At 47.6% G+C, this 11,579-nt stretch overlaps 1 protein-coding gene across 1 annotated transcript in view; it reads right to left on the minus strand.

Annotated features, from left to right (window-relative positions):
• The window catches only part of KCNJ6 (potassium inwardly rectifying channel subfamily J member 6), a 103,980-nt gene extending 92,955 nt beyond the window's left edge, over window positions 1-11,025 (minus strand). The window contains exons 1-2 of the mRNA XM_069598698.1: window positions 10,959-11,025; window positions 4,318-5,238 (exon numbers count right to left, since the gene is read on the minus strand). Coding sequence (XP_069454799.1) covers window positions 4,318-5,238; window positions 10,959-11,025 — 988 coding nt within the window. The remainder of the gene's footprint in view (window positions 1-4,317; window positions 5,239-10,958) is intronic.
• Window positions 11,026-11,579: the final 554 nt, after the last annotated feature.

Genomic DNA, 11,579 nt, shown 5'->3' on the forward strand with positions numbered 1-11,579 from the left:
GACTTGCAACTCAAAAATCCTGCTGTCTGTTGCGTGACTTATACGACTAAGCTCGCTTAGTGTGAAATCAAGTGACTCTGGAAATGGAACTGAGCTCTGCTATGGGAGAAGGAGGGTTTGCCTTCAGAATCTGCTTCTGGTTTGCCCTCTCCTCCTGGGTAACCCCCAAATACTGACTTCTGGACAGTCAGCCCTCTTTGTCATCCACAAAATGTTATCTAGGATAACCTCACTAAGTTGGCAGCTTCCCACCCTCCACCATCCCGAGTTTTCTATGTAGTATATAAATGTTTCAGAAATTCTCTCCCTTGAGAAAAACTTGAAAGGAAAAAAAATCCCACAGAGACAGAAGAAGAGCTCACAGACTAAGGCTTGGAAGAGATTTCAGCCAGCCACAGTGTGTTAACCTCGTTTGGATTCGAACAAGCAGATTAAAAAAAAAATTAAAAAGACATTTGTAAGACAATTGGCACTTGGCCCATTTAATAGATATTGAATCTCAAGAAATGATCATTAATACGTGTTAAAAAGAGTCCTTATCTTTTAGAGACAGATTTTGAAATATTTGCAGATAGAATAATATGATGCTGGAGGGGCAGTTAGTGAGTAGATAATACAAATGAAACAAGCTTGGTGATGAATTGACAGTTATAGAAATTGACTGGTTGGGTACATGGGAGTTGATTACATGTATGGTCTACTTTTGTAGAAGTCTCATAGCTTCTATCAATTAAAAAAAATAAAAAGGTTAAAATAGATAACACTACTCTCTGTACAGCACAGGAAATTTGACTCAATATTCTGTAATAACCTATGTGAGAAAAGAATCCAAAGAAGAGGAGAAATGCAGATACATATAACCAAATCACTTTGCTGTATACCTGAAACTAATACAATGTTGTAAATTAACTGTACTCCAGTATAAAATGAAAAAAAAAAAAAAGCTTAACAGGGATTCATCCTAAAGGAGACATATTTGCTGAGGTGTTGGAAAGGGCCGCCTGTCACTGTTGCATAATCGTTGGGGGTAAATTTGGAAGTTCATCAATCAGAAAGCCTATAGTGAGGAGGCGCTGGCTGGAACGGGGCCCAGTTCTGTGTGGCTGTCATCTAGCCTCCAGGCCAATTTGCCCTCTATAAATATCAGTCTATATGAATGCTTTACTATTTTAACGCACGCTTGCCGCAGCTGCTCGGCGTGTTTGTTTACGTAGCTGTGAACCCTCTGTAAACATCACTATCTCCAAATTGCCCATGTGCCAGGCACACAAAGGGCCCCCTTTAAAAATACATTTGCGCGACGAGCCGTGGCCAGTGCCCAGATGTCTGGGTGGCTGGTGTCAGAATTTTCCAGGGTTGGATTCGTTTTCAAAAATAGAATCACATGACTGGAAGGTTCTTGAGAGGTGACAAATTCCCCCTGATCTGGGCAGGGCCAGATCCAAGCCATCCACCAGGAGCGTGGGTCTGTCTTTTGTGGGTGTGAGTCTTAGGGCCAGGACCCGCAGGCCCTCAGAGGCGGGCAAGACTCAGCCGCTGCCTTCCAGGAGCTGACCTGCCGTTTCTAAAGATGAGCCTGACCCTGAGTGATGTGATGAAGCAGGCTGGGGCAGCGAGCTCGGGGATAGGATATTTACTGTGTGTCACTGGGTGACCTGTGCTGAGCCTGAGCCCCCCGCCGTCTGAAGGACTGGTCCTCTCAGCCTACTGCTCAGTAGCTTGGGTCTCCAGAAGATACCACGTCGTGACACAGTGCGCCCACCCCGTGCAAGACAGGAAGAGGGCATTGCTTCGAGGCTGCAGAGGTGTTGCTGATGAGGCTCGTCCTTGAAACGGGCCTCAGTGAGAGGCCTCCTAACGGAGGTCACGGACAGTAGTTTAAGGTCAACTGAGACTTGAAACAAAGCTGGAGTCAAGCAGAGGCTGTTTTGTGTCAGCTTGGGTTTCCATGGCTCCTAATTTCCCATCTAGCCCTCCAGTGAATAATGAGATCTTTGTGAATTTGTTTTCCTCAGTGTGCATTTGGTCCACATTAATTTTTTTCCTGCGGCTTTGGTTCACTGAAGCATCGTTCCTTCCCCAAAGTGAAAGTGAAGTCGTTCAGTCCAGTCGGACTCTTTGAGATCCCATGGAATGTAGCCTACCAGACTCCTCCATCCATGGGGTTTTCCAGGCAAGAGTACTGGAGTGGGTTGCCATTTCCTTCTCCAGGGGATCTTCCCGACCCAGGGATCGAACCCAGGTCTCCTGCATTGCAGGCAGATGCTTTACCGTCTGAGCCACCAGGGAGTCCTTCCCAAAACCCTGTTTCATACCCATAAATCCCAATTGTGCTTTTCATTCACAAAGAAAAAAGTGTCTCCCTGAAGTTTAAGAGATCAGACGTGCTGGAAAGACTGAACTGTGAAAATCCTGTCAAGAAAAAAATCAAGAGGTGTCCAGCTTCTAGAAAAACCCAGAACTTTCTAGAGCACTCCTCCTGCCTCTATTTTTGAGAAATTAGAAAATTATTGTTATTATTTTTAGAAAGTTGATAGCAGTTGCCTTTCCCCAGGAACAGGGGTGTGTTGATTCCTTTTTGCTGGTAACCACCCAGTTTTCTCTAAAGCGGCAGCAGAAAGGCCACCGGATGCTCAGAGGCAACTGTCACTATGAATTACCAACAAAGGGACGGTCCTCTGGCTGGAAAGGCTCACTCATCACAAGCTGTCATCAGAAGGACACGGCGTGCCCTGGGGAGGATTCAGACTCAGGGACAACACAAAGATAAGTTCCTTACTCCGCATTTGTTTATCTTTCGAGATTGGGCTTTGATCTGAGGAAACACAGCTCCTGCAATTTGAAGTTTGAGTTAACACCAGTAACCAGATGGTACCTCTCCACTGGATTTTGCTTCTGGGGCTCAGAGATGGGAGGAGAACTAAGCTTGCCCATTTTCCTCCCTCCTGTCCTTTTGGGAGAGTTTATAGCGAGAAATCAAATATTAAAACTGCATCCCCAGGGGTCAGTTTGTGCTGCCAGAGGCTGTATCTCAATGGCTACCACTAGGGGGACCCAGAGTCCCTGTGCTTGGCCTGGGAGGAAGTTTCTGGTCTGTGGGAACTGATGGAGCTCCCTGTTTGAGTTGGTTTCCCCTCCCCTCTCCCTGATCCAGGCTCTTCCCCGCTCTCCTCCTCCCCCTTCTCCCTTCCTCCCACACAACTGTTGCCTCACCAGTGTGCCCCAAAGTCAGGCTCAGGGTACAGAGAGCCCTGTGCACCTGCATAGCACTTATTTAGCATTATTTTGTTTTTAGACATTCCTTTTGTCTCATGCAAAGGAGCACAGTTTATGCAACGCCTTTTACTCACCGTTTTATTGCTTGAAGCATTTAAAAAAATCTACTGCCAAAGGCTTTACCACCTTATAAGAGAAATTTGTTAGAGATAATGACCTTGCCTGTTGGGTCCAGGGAGGCAGAGACATGGCACCAGTGACTTGCCCTGGATGGATGACTGAGCTCAAGTCATGGGTAGATGAAGAGTCTGGAGTCCGGCCAGTGGCCACGCATTTTCAGATTGTGTAAACCCACCCTGAGCCTCAAGTTGAACACCTCAAAGCACAGAAGGGCTGATTGTACAACTAAAGAGCATCCCAAGGCTAAAATGGATAACTCAGAAGACAGTAAAGCAAAGTGTGGATTAGTGTTCTACTTTATGCCTATCCTATGGGACACTATTGTTACCTTAAGTCAGCGGTTATGACTCTATTTCATAGAACGTTACAGATAAATATGGAAGGACCTCCTTTGCGGCTGGGATGTGTAAGACATATGAAAAGATTTGAGTGAAGACTTCAATAAAAACAGACCATTTCTCTATTTTTAGAAGAGATTGGCTCCCAAAGAAGGGGAAAAATTACATTTTTACTAAAGCAATTTGTCAGGTTTTCCTTTGAAAGGCTTAACTTCTTCCCGTCTTGGCAATAAATAGCCTCAAGTTATACAAACTAAACAATGCTTTAAAACCACCTAAAATTGCTTTAGAGGGAGATCAAATTTTCATTTAAGTAAATGAAAATTTAAAATATATTAAGAGGTGTTTTTAAAAATTATTAATGTATTTTCCCAAGGTGTTTTTTTTTTTTTTTTAAGCTAAATGGTTAGACTTCTTGGTGGACATCCTTAAGGTAAGAGGCTATATACTATTTCATGAATAAAGAGGTGACGTCTAATAGTGAGGGAGGTTCGGTTTTCCACATCTTGTCGTGAGTAAGGATTTGAAGTCCGGCTTAAGATGAACATCCATCCCCAGACACCCCAGAGTGGGCACGCCTTACCTGTAGCTTCCACCATTCCTTCCAGGATGACCACAATTTCCAGTTCCTCTTTGGGCAGCTGGGCTTTGGAGATCTCCCAGAAAGGACTCTGCTGGTTAATTTCGTGGCTGATGATGAGCGGAGACACCAGAAACAGACGGTCATCCCCCGTGTAATACCCGACATTGATGTCCGTCTGGTTCAGAGGGATGAACTCCCCTTCCGAAGTCTGTTTGGATTTAATCAGCTTGGCTCTGATGGAAGCCTCCACGATGTGGGAATTCCTCAGGTCCCCCACCCGAAACATCAGGCACAGTTTCCCATCCCGCATGGAGATCACTGCGTGCGTGGAAAAAACCAGGGTCTCCGCCCTCTTCTTGGGCTGCGATATTTTAACAAACATGCACCCCACCATGAAAGCGTTGACAATGGACCCCAACACCGACTGGATGAGGAGGAGGATGATACCCTCCGGGCACTTGTCCGTGATGACCCGGTAGCCATAACCGATGGTGGTTTCTGTCTCTATGGAGAATAAAAAAGCAGAGACGAACCCATTGAGGTTGGTGACGCACGGAGTCCACGACGGGTCCTCTATGTGGTCCATATCTCCGCGGATGTATGCGATTAGCCACCAAATCATCCCGAAAAAGAGCCACGTCACGGTGTAGACCATGACGAAGATGAGCAGGTTGAATCTCCACTTGAGGTCCACTAAGGTGGTGAAGATGTCGGTCAGGTAGCGGTAGGTCTCCCTCACGTTGCCGTGGTGAACATTGCACTTTCCGTCTTTCCGCACGTACCTCTGGATTTTCCTTTTGGTCCGGTCCCGGCTGACGTGTCTCGGCAGGTCGTCCCTGGCCTGCTTAGGCAACTTTGGCTGGTGAATGGCCACGGGGCTCTCAACGTCCTGGTCCATGGAGTCACCCTCTAGGACGTTAGCTGGTGGTTTGGGGAAAAGAAAAGAGAAACCGAATGAACCGCTGGCTCTCTGAGGGTCCTGGAAACCCCCTTGGTGGTTGGCAGTGCGGTAGACGACCGAGCATCATTGGCCCATTTGCGCAGCTCCTATCAGAGCAGATGAAGCCTCTTTTGGGAGGAGCGTCATCTGCCTGTGCCCTGTGATCTAGCTTGTGTAAGGACTTTACCACACTTCCCACCGGATCAAGGCTCACTGCTGTGAAAGTGTCTCCCTGCCAGCAAGTTCTAAGAGTCGGCTCTGGCAGCAGGGTGTCTCCTGGCTCTCTCTGAGATGCTGTGGTATGTGAGAAGCAGCACACTCCGGATACAGAAATGTTTCGATCCAGACAGCCTTGGTTCTACCACTCAGCGGCTGTGGCTCCTGGTCGTGCTGTTACGGATGGTATTCTCCTAAATCCATATGTTGAAGCCCTGACACCCAGTGTGACTCTGTCTGGAGATGAGTCCTCTGAGGACATAATTAAGGTGAAATGAGTGCAAAAGGGTGAAGCCTGAATCCAAAAGGACGTGTGCTCTTTTAAGGAAAGGAAGAGACACCGGGGCTGAGTTTGCGGAGAAAGGCCATGTGAGGACACAGAGAGGAGGCCGGAAGAAAGGTCTTCCAAACCGATGGAGGGCACCAGAAACCAACCCTGCTGGCACCTTGGTCTTAAACTTCCAGCCCCCAGAACTGCGAGAAAACAAATTGCTGCTGTTTAAGCCCTCCAGTCTGTAGGGTTCTGTTAGGGCAGCCTGAGTAGACCAACAGACTATTCGAATTCATTGACTGAGCCACAGTTTTCACATTTACAAAACGGTCATCACGATAGCCAATTCATAGGGTTATTATAAAGTTAAACAAGACCACGTGCATGATATCTGCCTGTGTGGAACAGACATGTGCCTGCGTGGAACAGACATGTGCCTGCGTGGAACAGACATGTAATAAACACTCCTTTGTAATTGATCCTTTGCTACTCTCTTTGGTTTTAGGGGCAAGAATTTTGAGTGAAGTCTTTAATTCAGTCAAATTTCAGAGTTGAAAAATTTCTGGTTTTTATTGGTAAGTATGAGCTTCCATGATAGCTCAGCTGGTAAAGAATCTGCCTGTGATGCAGGAGACCCTGGTTTGATTCCTGGGTCGGGAAGATCCCCTGGAGAAGGGATAGGCTACCCACTCCAGTATTCTTGGGCTTCCCTGGTGGCTCAGCTGGTGAAGAATCTGCCTGCAATGCAGAAGACCTGGGTTCTATCCCTGGGTTGGGAAGATCCCCTGAAAGAGGGCATGGCAACCCACTCCAGTATTCTGTGGAATTCCATGGACTGTAACAGTCCATGGGGTGGCAAAGAGTTGAACATGACTGAGTGACTTTCATATGCATGCATTTTACCCTAAGGTGATGCCAAGGTTAAAAGCAGTGTGGGGCATGTCTTTCTCTTTCTATATATTTACATATTTGGTTTGGTTTCTGCCTCAACACTTAACATCTGCAGTTTTGGCTCGCGGTTGTATTCTTTCTGCCGGCCATCATGATTAAAGCATTGGTGCGATCATTTGATGACGAAGCATTAGGAAGACTCTCCCGGAATCCGATTGCAAGGGGACGTTTAGAACCGATGTTGCTATGAAACACATATAAACCACTGTGCGAAATTTCTTGTTCAGCCAATAATTTTAAAGCTTTCTGAAAGTTTTATAAGCAGTTTCTTCCCTCAGGCTTGTGCTCTGTGTCCTTTGACTCTGGGGTGCCTTTTCTCCCCTTGGTTAAAGGAGAAAAACAGTCTGTTGAGAACACGTTTATCTGAATAAGCAAGCAGCTGGGGATGGGACTCGAGTGGCACCAACTTATCTTATGGATTAACCTTGCTCATGGTTGGATAGTTCCCTTAATAATCAATCCCATGGATCTGCTTCTATCTTTCAGCACAAGGAAGAAGCAGCATCTGGTCTGAGTCCAATGTTTGGCGAGATAGCTTTGATGTTTAGATAACTGCCCTCAGCAACTCTTCATTTGTAGAGGAGGAACCTTGTCTTTTTTCCTCTTAGAACAGAACAGATACCAGGACAAGAGTCAAAGGAAGCAGCTGAGACTGGGACAGGGTGGATGGGGTTGGGGGATCTGGATGGGAGTCATGGGCAATGTCCCTGCTCACTGCTAGCACCCCATGCAAGGTGGGGTGGGGTGTCTGATGCAGCCGTTGTCATGTCTGAGCTCTCATTGCTAATTTTGCCCTGAGACGGAATCTCTACGTCTGACTTCAGGTGGGCTGAACTCGGTTCAAAATCAGACCTGGAGTGTGGTCTGATCTTGGCCTCAGGTGAGGAGCTCTCTGCCTACACAGAGTCACCCTGGGGTCTTGTTTCCCTGAGTGTTGAGGTGGAAGAGGGCGGCTTTGTCAGATTAGCTGACTCTTAGCAGGTTTCTGGGCTTCCCTCGTGGCTCTGATGGTAAAGAAGCCACCTGTCAATGCAGGAGACGTGGGTTTGATCCCTGGGTTGGGAAGATCCCCTGGAGAAGGAAACGGCAAAACTCATTGCAGTATCCTTGCCTGGGAAATCCTACAGACAAGAGGAGCCTGGTGGGCTATAGTCCATGGGGTCACGAAAGAGTTGGGCATGACTTGGCAACTCAACAACAACAGCAACAGTTTTCTGCAATCTTTCCACACGTTCATATGTCATGGAGGGAACCTACACTCATCTCAGCCCCCAGTTTGAAGCTGTTTTCTCCATCTTCTGGCTCATTTGTAACCTTCCTGTTTGAATGGTCAGTGAGTTTATGGACCTACACGAACAGAGGTAACTGCTCTGGGCAGTCCTGGGAACCTGCCAGTTGATCCTACAAAGCCACTTTCCCCCCTTTCTTAGCTCAGGACTGGATCACATTTCCCAGCTTCCTTTGCATGGAGGGGCAGCCATGCTCCCAGACCTGGCCCATTAGGACTGGGTGTGCCCTGCTGGGCCAAGGTCTTAAATAATGGGTATGCCCCCTCCTCTGGCCTTGCCCCTTGTAGGATGGATGATGGAATCCTGAGATGGAGGGGCCTGGGTCCCCAGCTGGTGGCAGAAAGCTGCCATCTAACCAGAAACAAAAATAATTGTGTTTAAACAGGTACTAATTTTGACTCTAGCCTTCTCTCTAATGCTGTGGGCATCAGTACTGACATGGATAAGCAGATACAAGAGTTCTCAGAGGGCTGATGTGGAAAAAAGCTGGGAGAGAGGAAGAGAGTGAAGATGGGGTGTGTGTGGGTTTGATGATGGATGTTGAAAAGAAACAAAGTTCTCCCCACATGGAGTCCCCTGTGCTAAGCTCTGTATCAGCCAAGGCAGACTGATTACCTATCCTAACCTCAGGTTCAGTCCCTCCAGAAATGTAACCTTTTATAGTCAGTCTGGAATTTCCCAGGCTACAGATGAGGTAATCTCTCACAGAGACCCCAACTTTCCCCGTAAAGCAGGTGATCTTGCCTGACATAATCCTTTATTGTTTACGACACTCTGTCCCATCCCTTTTAGACCTTTAAAAATCATCCAGTTTGTACAGCACCCCTAGTGTCTATCTGCTAAATAGGATGCTGCCTAGTTCATGCATTGTTGAATAAAGCCAATTTGATCTTCAAAGGTACTCAGTTGAGTTTTATTTTTTAACAGTGAAAGTGAAAGTGAAGTCGCTCAGTCGTGTCCGACTCTTCGCGACCCCGTGGACTGTAGCCTACCAAGCTCCTCCATCTATGGGATTCTCCAGGCAAGAATACTGGAGTGGGCTGCCATGTCCTTCTCCAGAGGATCTTCCCGATCCAGGGATTGAACCCTGGTCTCCCGCATTGTGGGCAGACACTTGAACCTCTGACAGTATCTAGCGAGAAATAAAATATTGCCTGCCATGTCAGTAAACAAAGAATGTCACGGTCATGAGCAATTGCAGCCCTCCAACGGTGAGCCCTGAGGGATCTCAGGAAGGAAATAAAGAATACTTGTCACCTAGCAGCCCTCAGATTGTGACCGCTCCCCACAGGGAGCCCTGCGGAAACTCAGGCTGTGAAAACGCAGGCTGCTGGCCCCAGACAGCTGAGGAGCATGTCAGAGGAATGATTTCAGGAAGCTCAGGTGCTTGCATTTTCCCATTCCTAGAGAAGCACTCAGTTCCTTAGCTTGAGATATCTAGCTTTCTTTTATTAACTGTCACCTTTTTCCCCCCTATTATATGCCCTTTGTTGCAAAACTTTAACCTGTTCTAGCTCTCCCTCCTCGCCTCCTTGGAGCAGTTGTCTCAGGGTTACTTGAAATACTGCCTCCTGGGCTTGAATTTCTCGGTCGGTCCTCTGAATAAAACACAACTCTCAACCTTAAGGTTGTGCTGGTTTTTGTTTTTTTTTCAGTTGACACTGTAATGAACTAGCATGTGGTTAATCGAATGTCTGTGTCATGTGTCAGGGAAAAAAGTGTCAATGCGCATGCTACTTAAGTGCCTTTTAAAACGAACAAAAATGGGAGCAAAGAAAGCTAAAGGTCTCAGGGAGTGGGATAGAATGGTGGCCTTAAAGAAGGGAAGAGCAAACCTGACTCCACGTTGCACTGGTTTCTTGTACTTTAACCTTTGGATTCAATTGCTTTTGCTACAAGCTAAGAACGTTGCCTATAGCCTGAAACACACAAGGTAGCCCATTCTCAAAGCTCTGAGCTTTAAAAGTGTAATGCTCATTGATACAGAGATCAAAAGTTGTAGAATTGAGAATAACCTTTGTCTTGTTGGAGGTTTCCAGGATCATCATGACTGGACCTATACAAACAGCGGCAACAGCAAAGGATTCCGACACCAAGACTTTTGCAACAACCAACCCTGCTGCCACCGCTTTCCGTCTGAAAGAAATCTGAACTCTGACTTGGGTAAGATGGTGCTTTAGGACACTAGTCCATCATCTTCTCAGTCTGCTGGTTTTCCAAATAAAGTCACTATTCCTTGCCCCCACAACTCATCTCCTGACTTACTGGCCTGTAGTGGGTGGAGCCGTATGAGCCTGGACTATGTGACAGCCTCAGCCAGGTGAGGCTGTGCGTGCGGGTGAGATCCATCCCAGGGAAGATGGGATGGGAAGCTTAACAGCGCCCGGTGGGGAATAGGAACACAGTTGAGAAACCAGAGAAAGCCAATAAAATGTGAGAGTACCTGGAACATAGAGGAGACTGATCTGGAGTGTCAAGTAAGAAGTGATGCCAGGAGGAGTCGGAGTCAGGTGTGGAGCGGCCCAGCCTTAGGCCCTGTCTGGAGCAAACGCAGGCCGCCCTGGACTGGGGAGGTGTGTTCAGTCCTGTCCGACTCTTTGAGACCCTATGGACTAGCCCGCCAGGCTCCTCAGTCTATGGAATTCTCCAGGCAAGAATACTGGAGCGGGTTGCTCTGCCTGGGGAGGAGACAGGGCCATGGCAGGTCTGAGCTGTGAGCATTGCTTCAGCACCTGTGGGCACGAATGCAAATACGCACGGGGGTGGGGTGCGGTGGGGGCGGGGAATACAGAAAGGAATGGTAATGATCGCTCTTAACATTTCTTTCTTTCTTGGAATCCCAGGTGTGAATTTGAGGGGGTGATGTGAATTGCATTGGCAAGAGCATTTGAGTTGCTCAGCGGGGATAGCTGCAGCTGTGGCTGGTAGAACAGACCATCCTTCCTGTTCCTGCACAGCCTGGGACGCAAAGGACCTCCCACCAACCTCTCAGCCCGACCACCGCCCTGCCGGCACTTGCTCTGGGCCCCAGTCAAGCTCATGCGCATCAGACTGCCAGTCAGAACCACTTTCCCGGCCCTTCCGCATCCGGCTCGTGGCTTGCCCGGAGATAACGTAGTGCAACTCTCTGCAAACTGTGAAGTGCTGTACAGCATGCAAAAGGATGACCCGAGCGGGGCCCGGGATTTTGATGGTTTCCCTGACCCGAGTTGCTTTTCTGTCTTTTGTTTCAGAGTAAATGTGGGTCTGTGTGAAAAAGCCAACCCCTTCTCCCTGCTCTTTCTCTCTCTCCTTATTAGAAGACGGGCTTCCCAGGTGGTGCTTGTAGTAAAGAATCTGCCTGCAATGCAGGAAACGCGAGAGATGGGGATTGGGTCCCTGTGTTGGGAAGATCCCCTGAAGTAGGAAATGGCCACCCACTCCAGTATTCTTGCCTGGAGAGTCCCATGGACAGAGGAGCCTGGTGGGCTATAGTTCATAGGGTCACAGAGTCAGATAAGACTGAGTGACTTAGCTCAGAAAGACATTAGAAAGATGATTAATTAACGTTAAACTAGCTAAGGTGCAAAACAATCCGATGGTGAACTTTAACCTC

This window comes from Ovis canadensis, chromosome 1 (genome assembly GCF_042477335.2).
Source record: "Ovis canadensis isolate MfBH-ARS-UI-01 breed Bighorn chromosome 1, ARS-UI_OviCan_v2, whole genome shotgun sequence".
NCBI classification, from domain to species: Eukaryota; Metazoa; Chordata; class Mammalia; order Artiodactyla; family Bovidae; genus Ovis; species Ovis canadensis.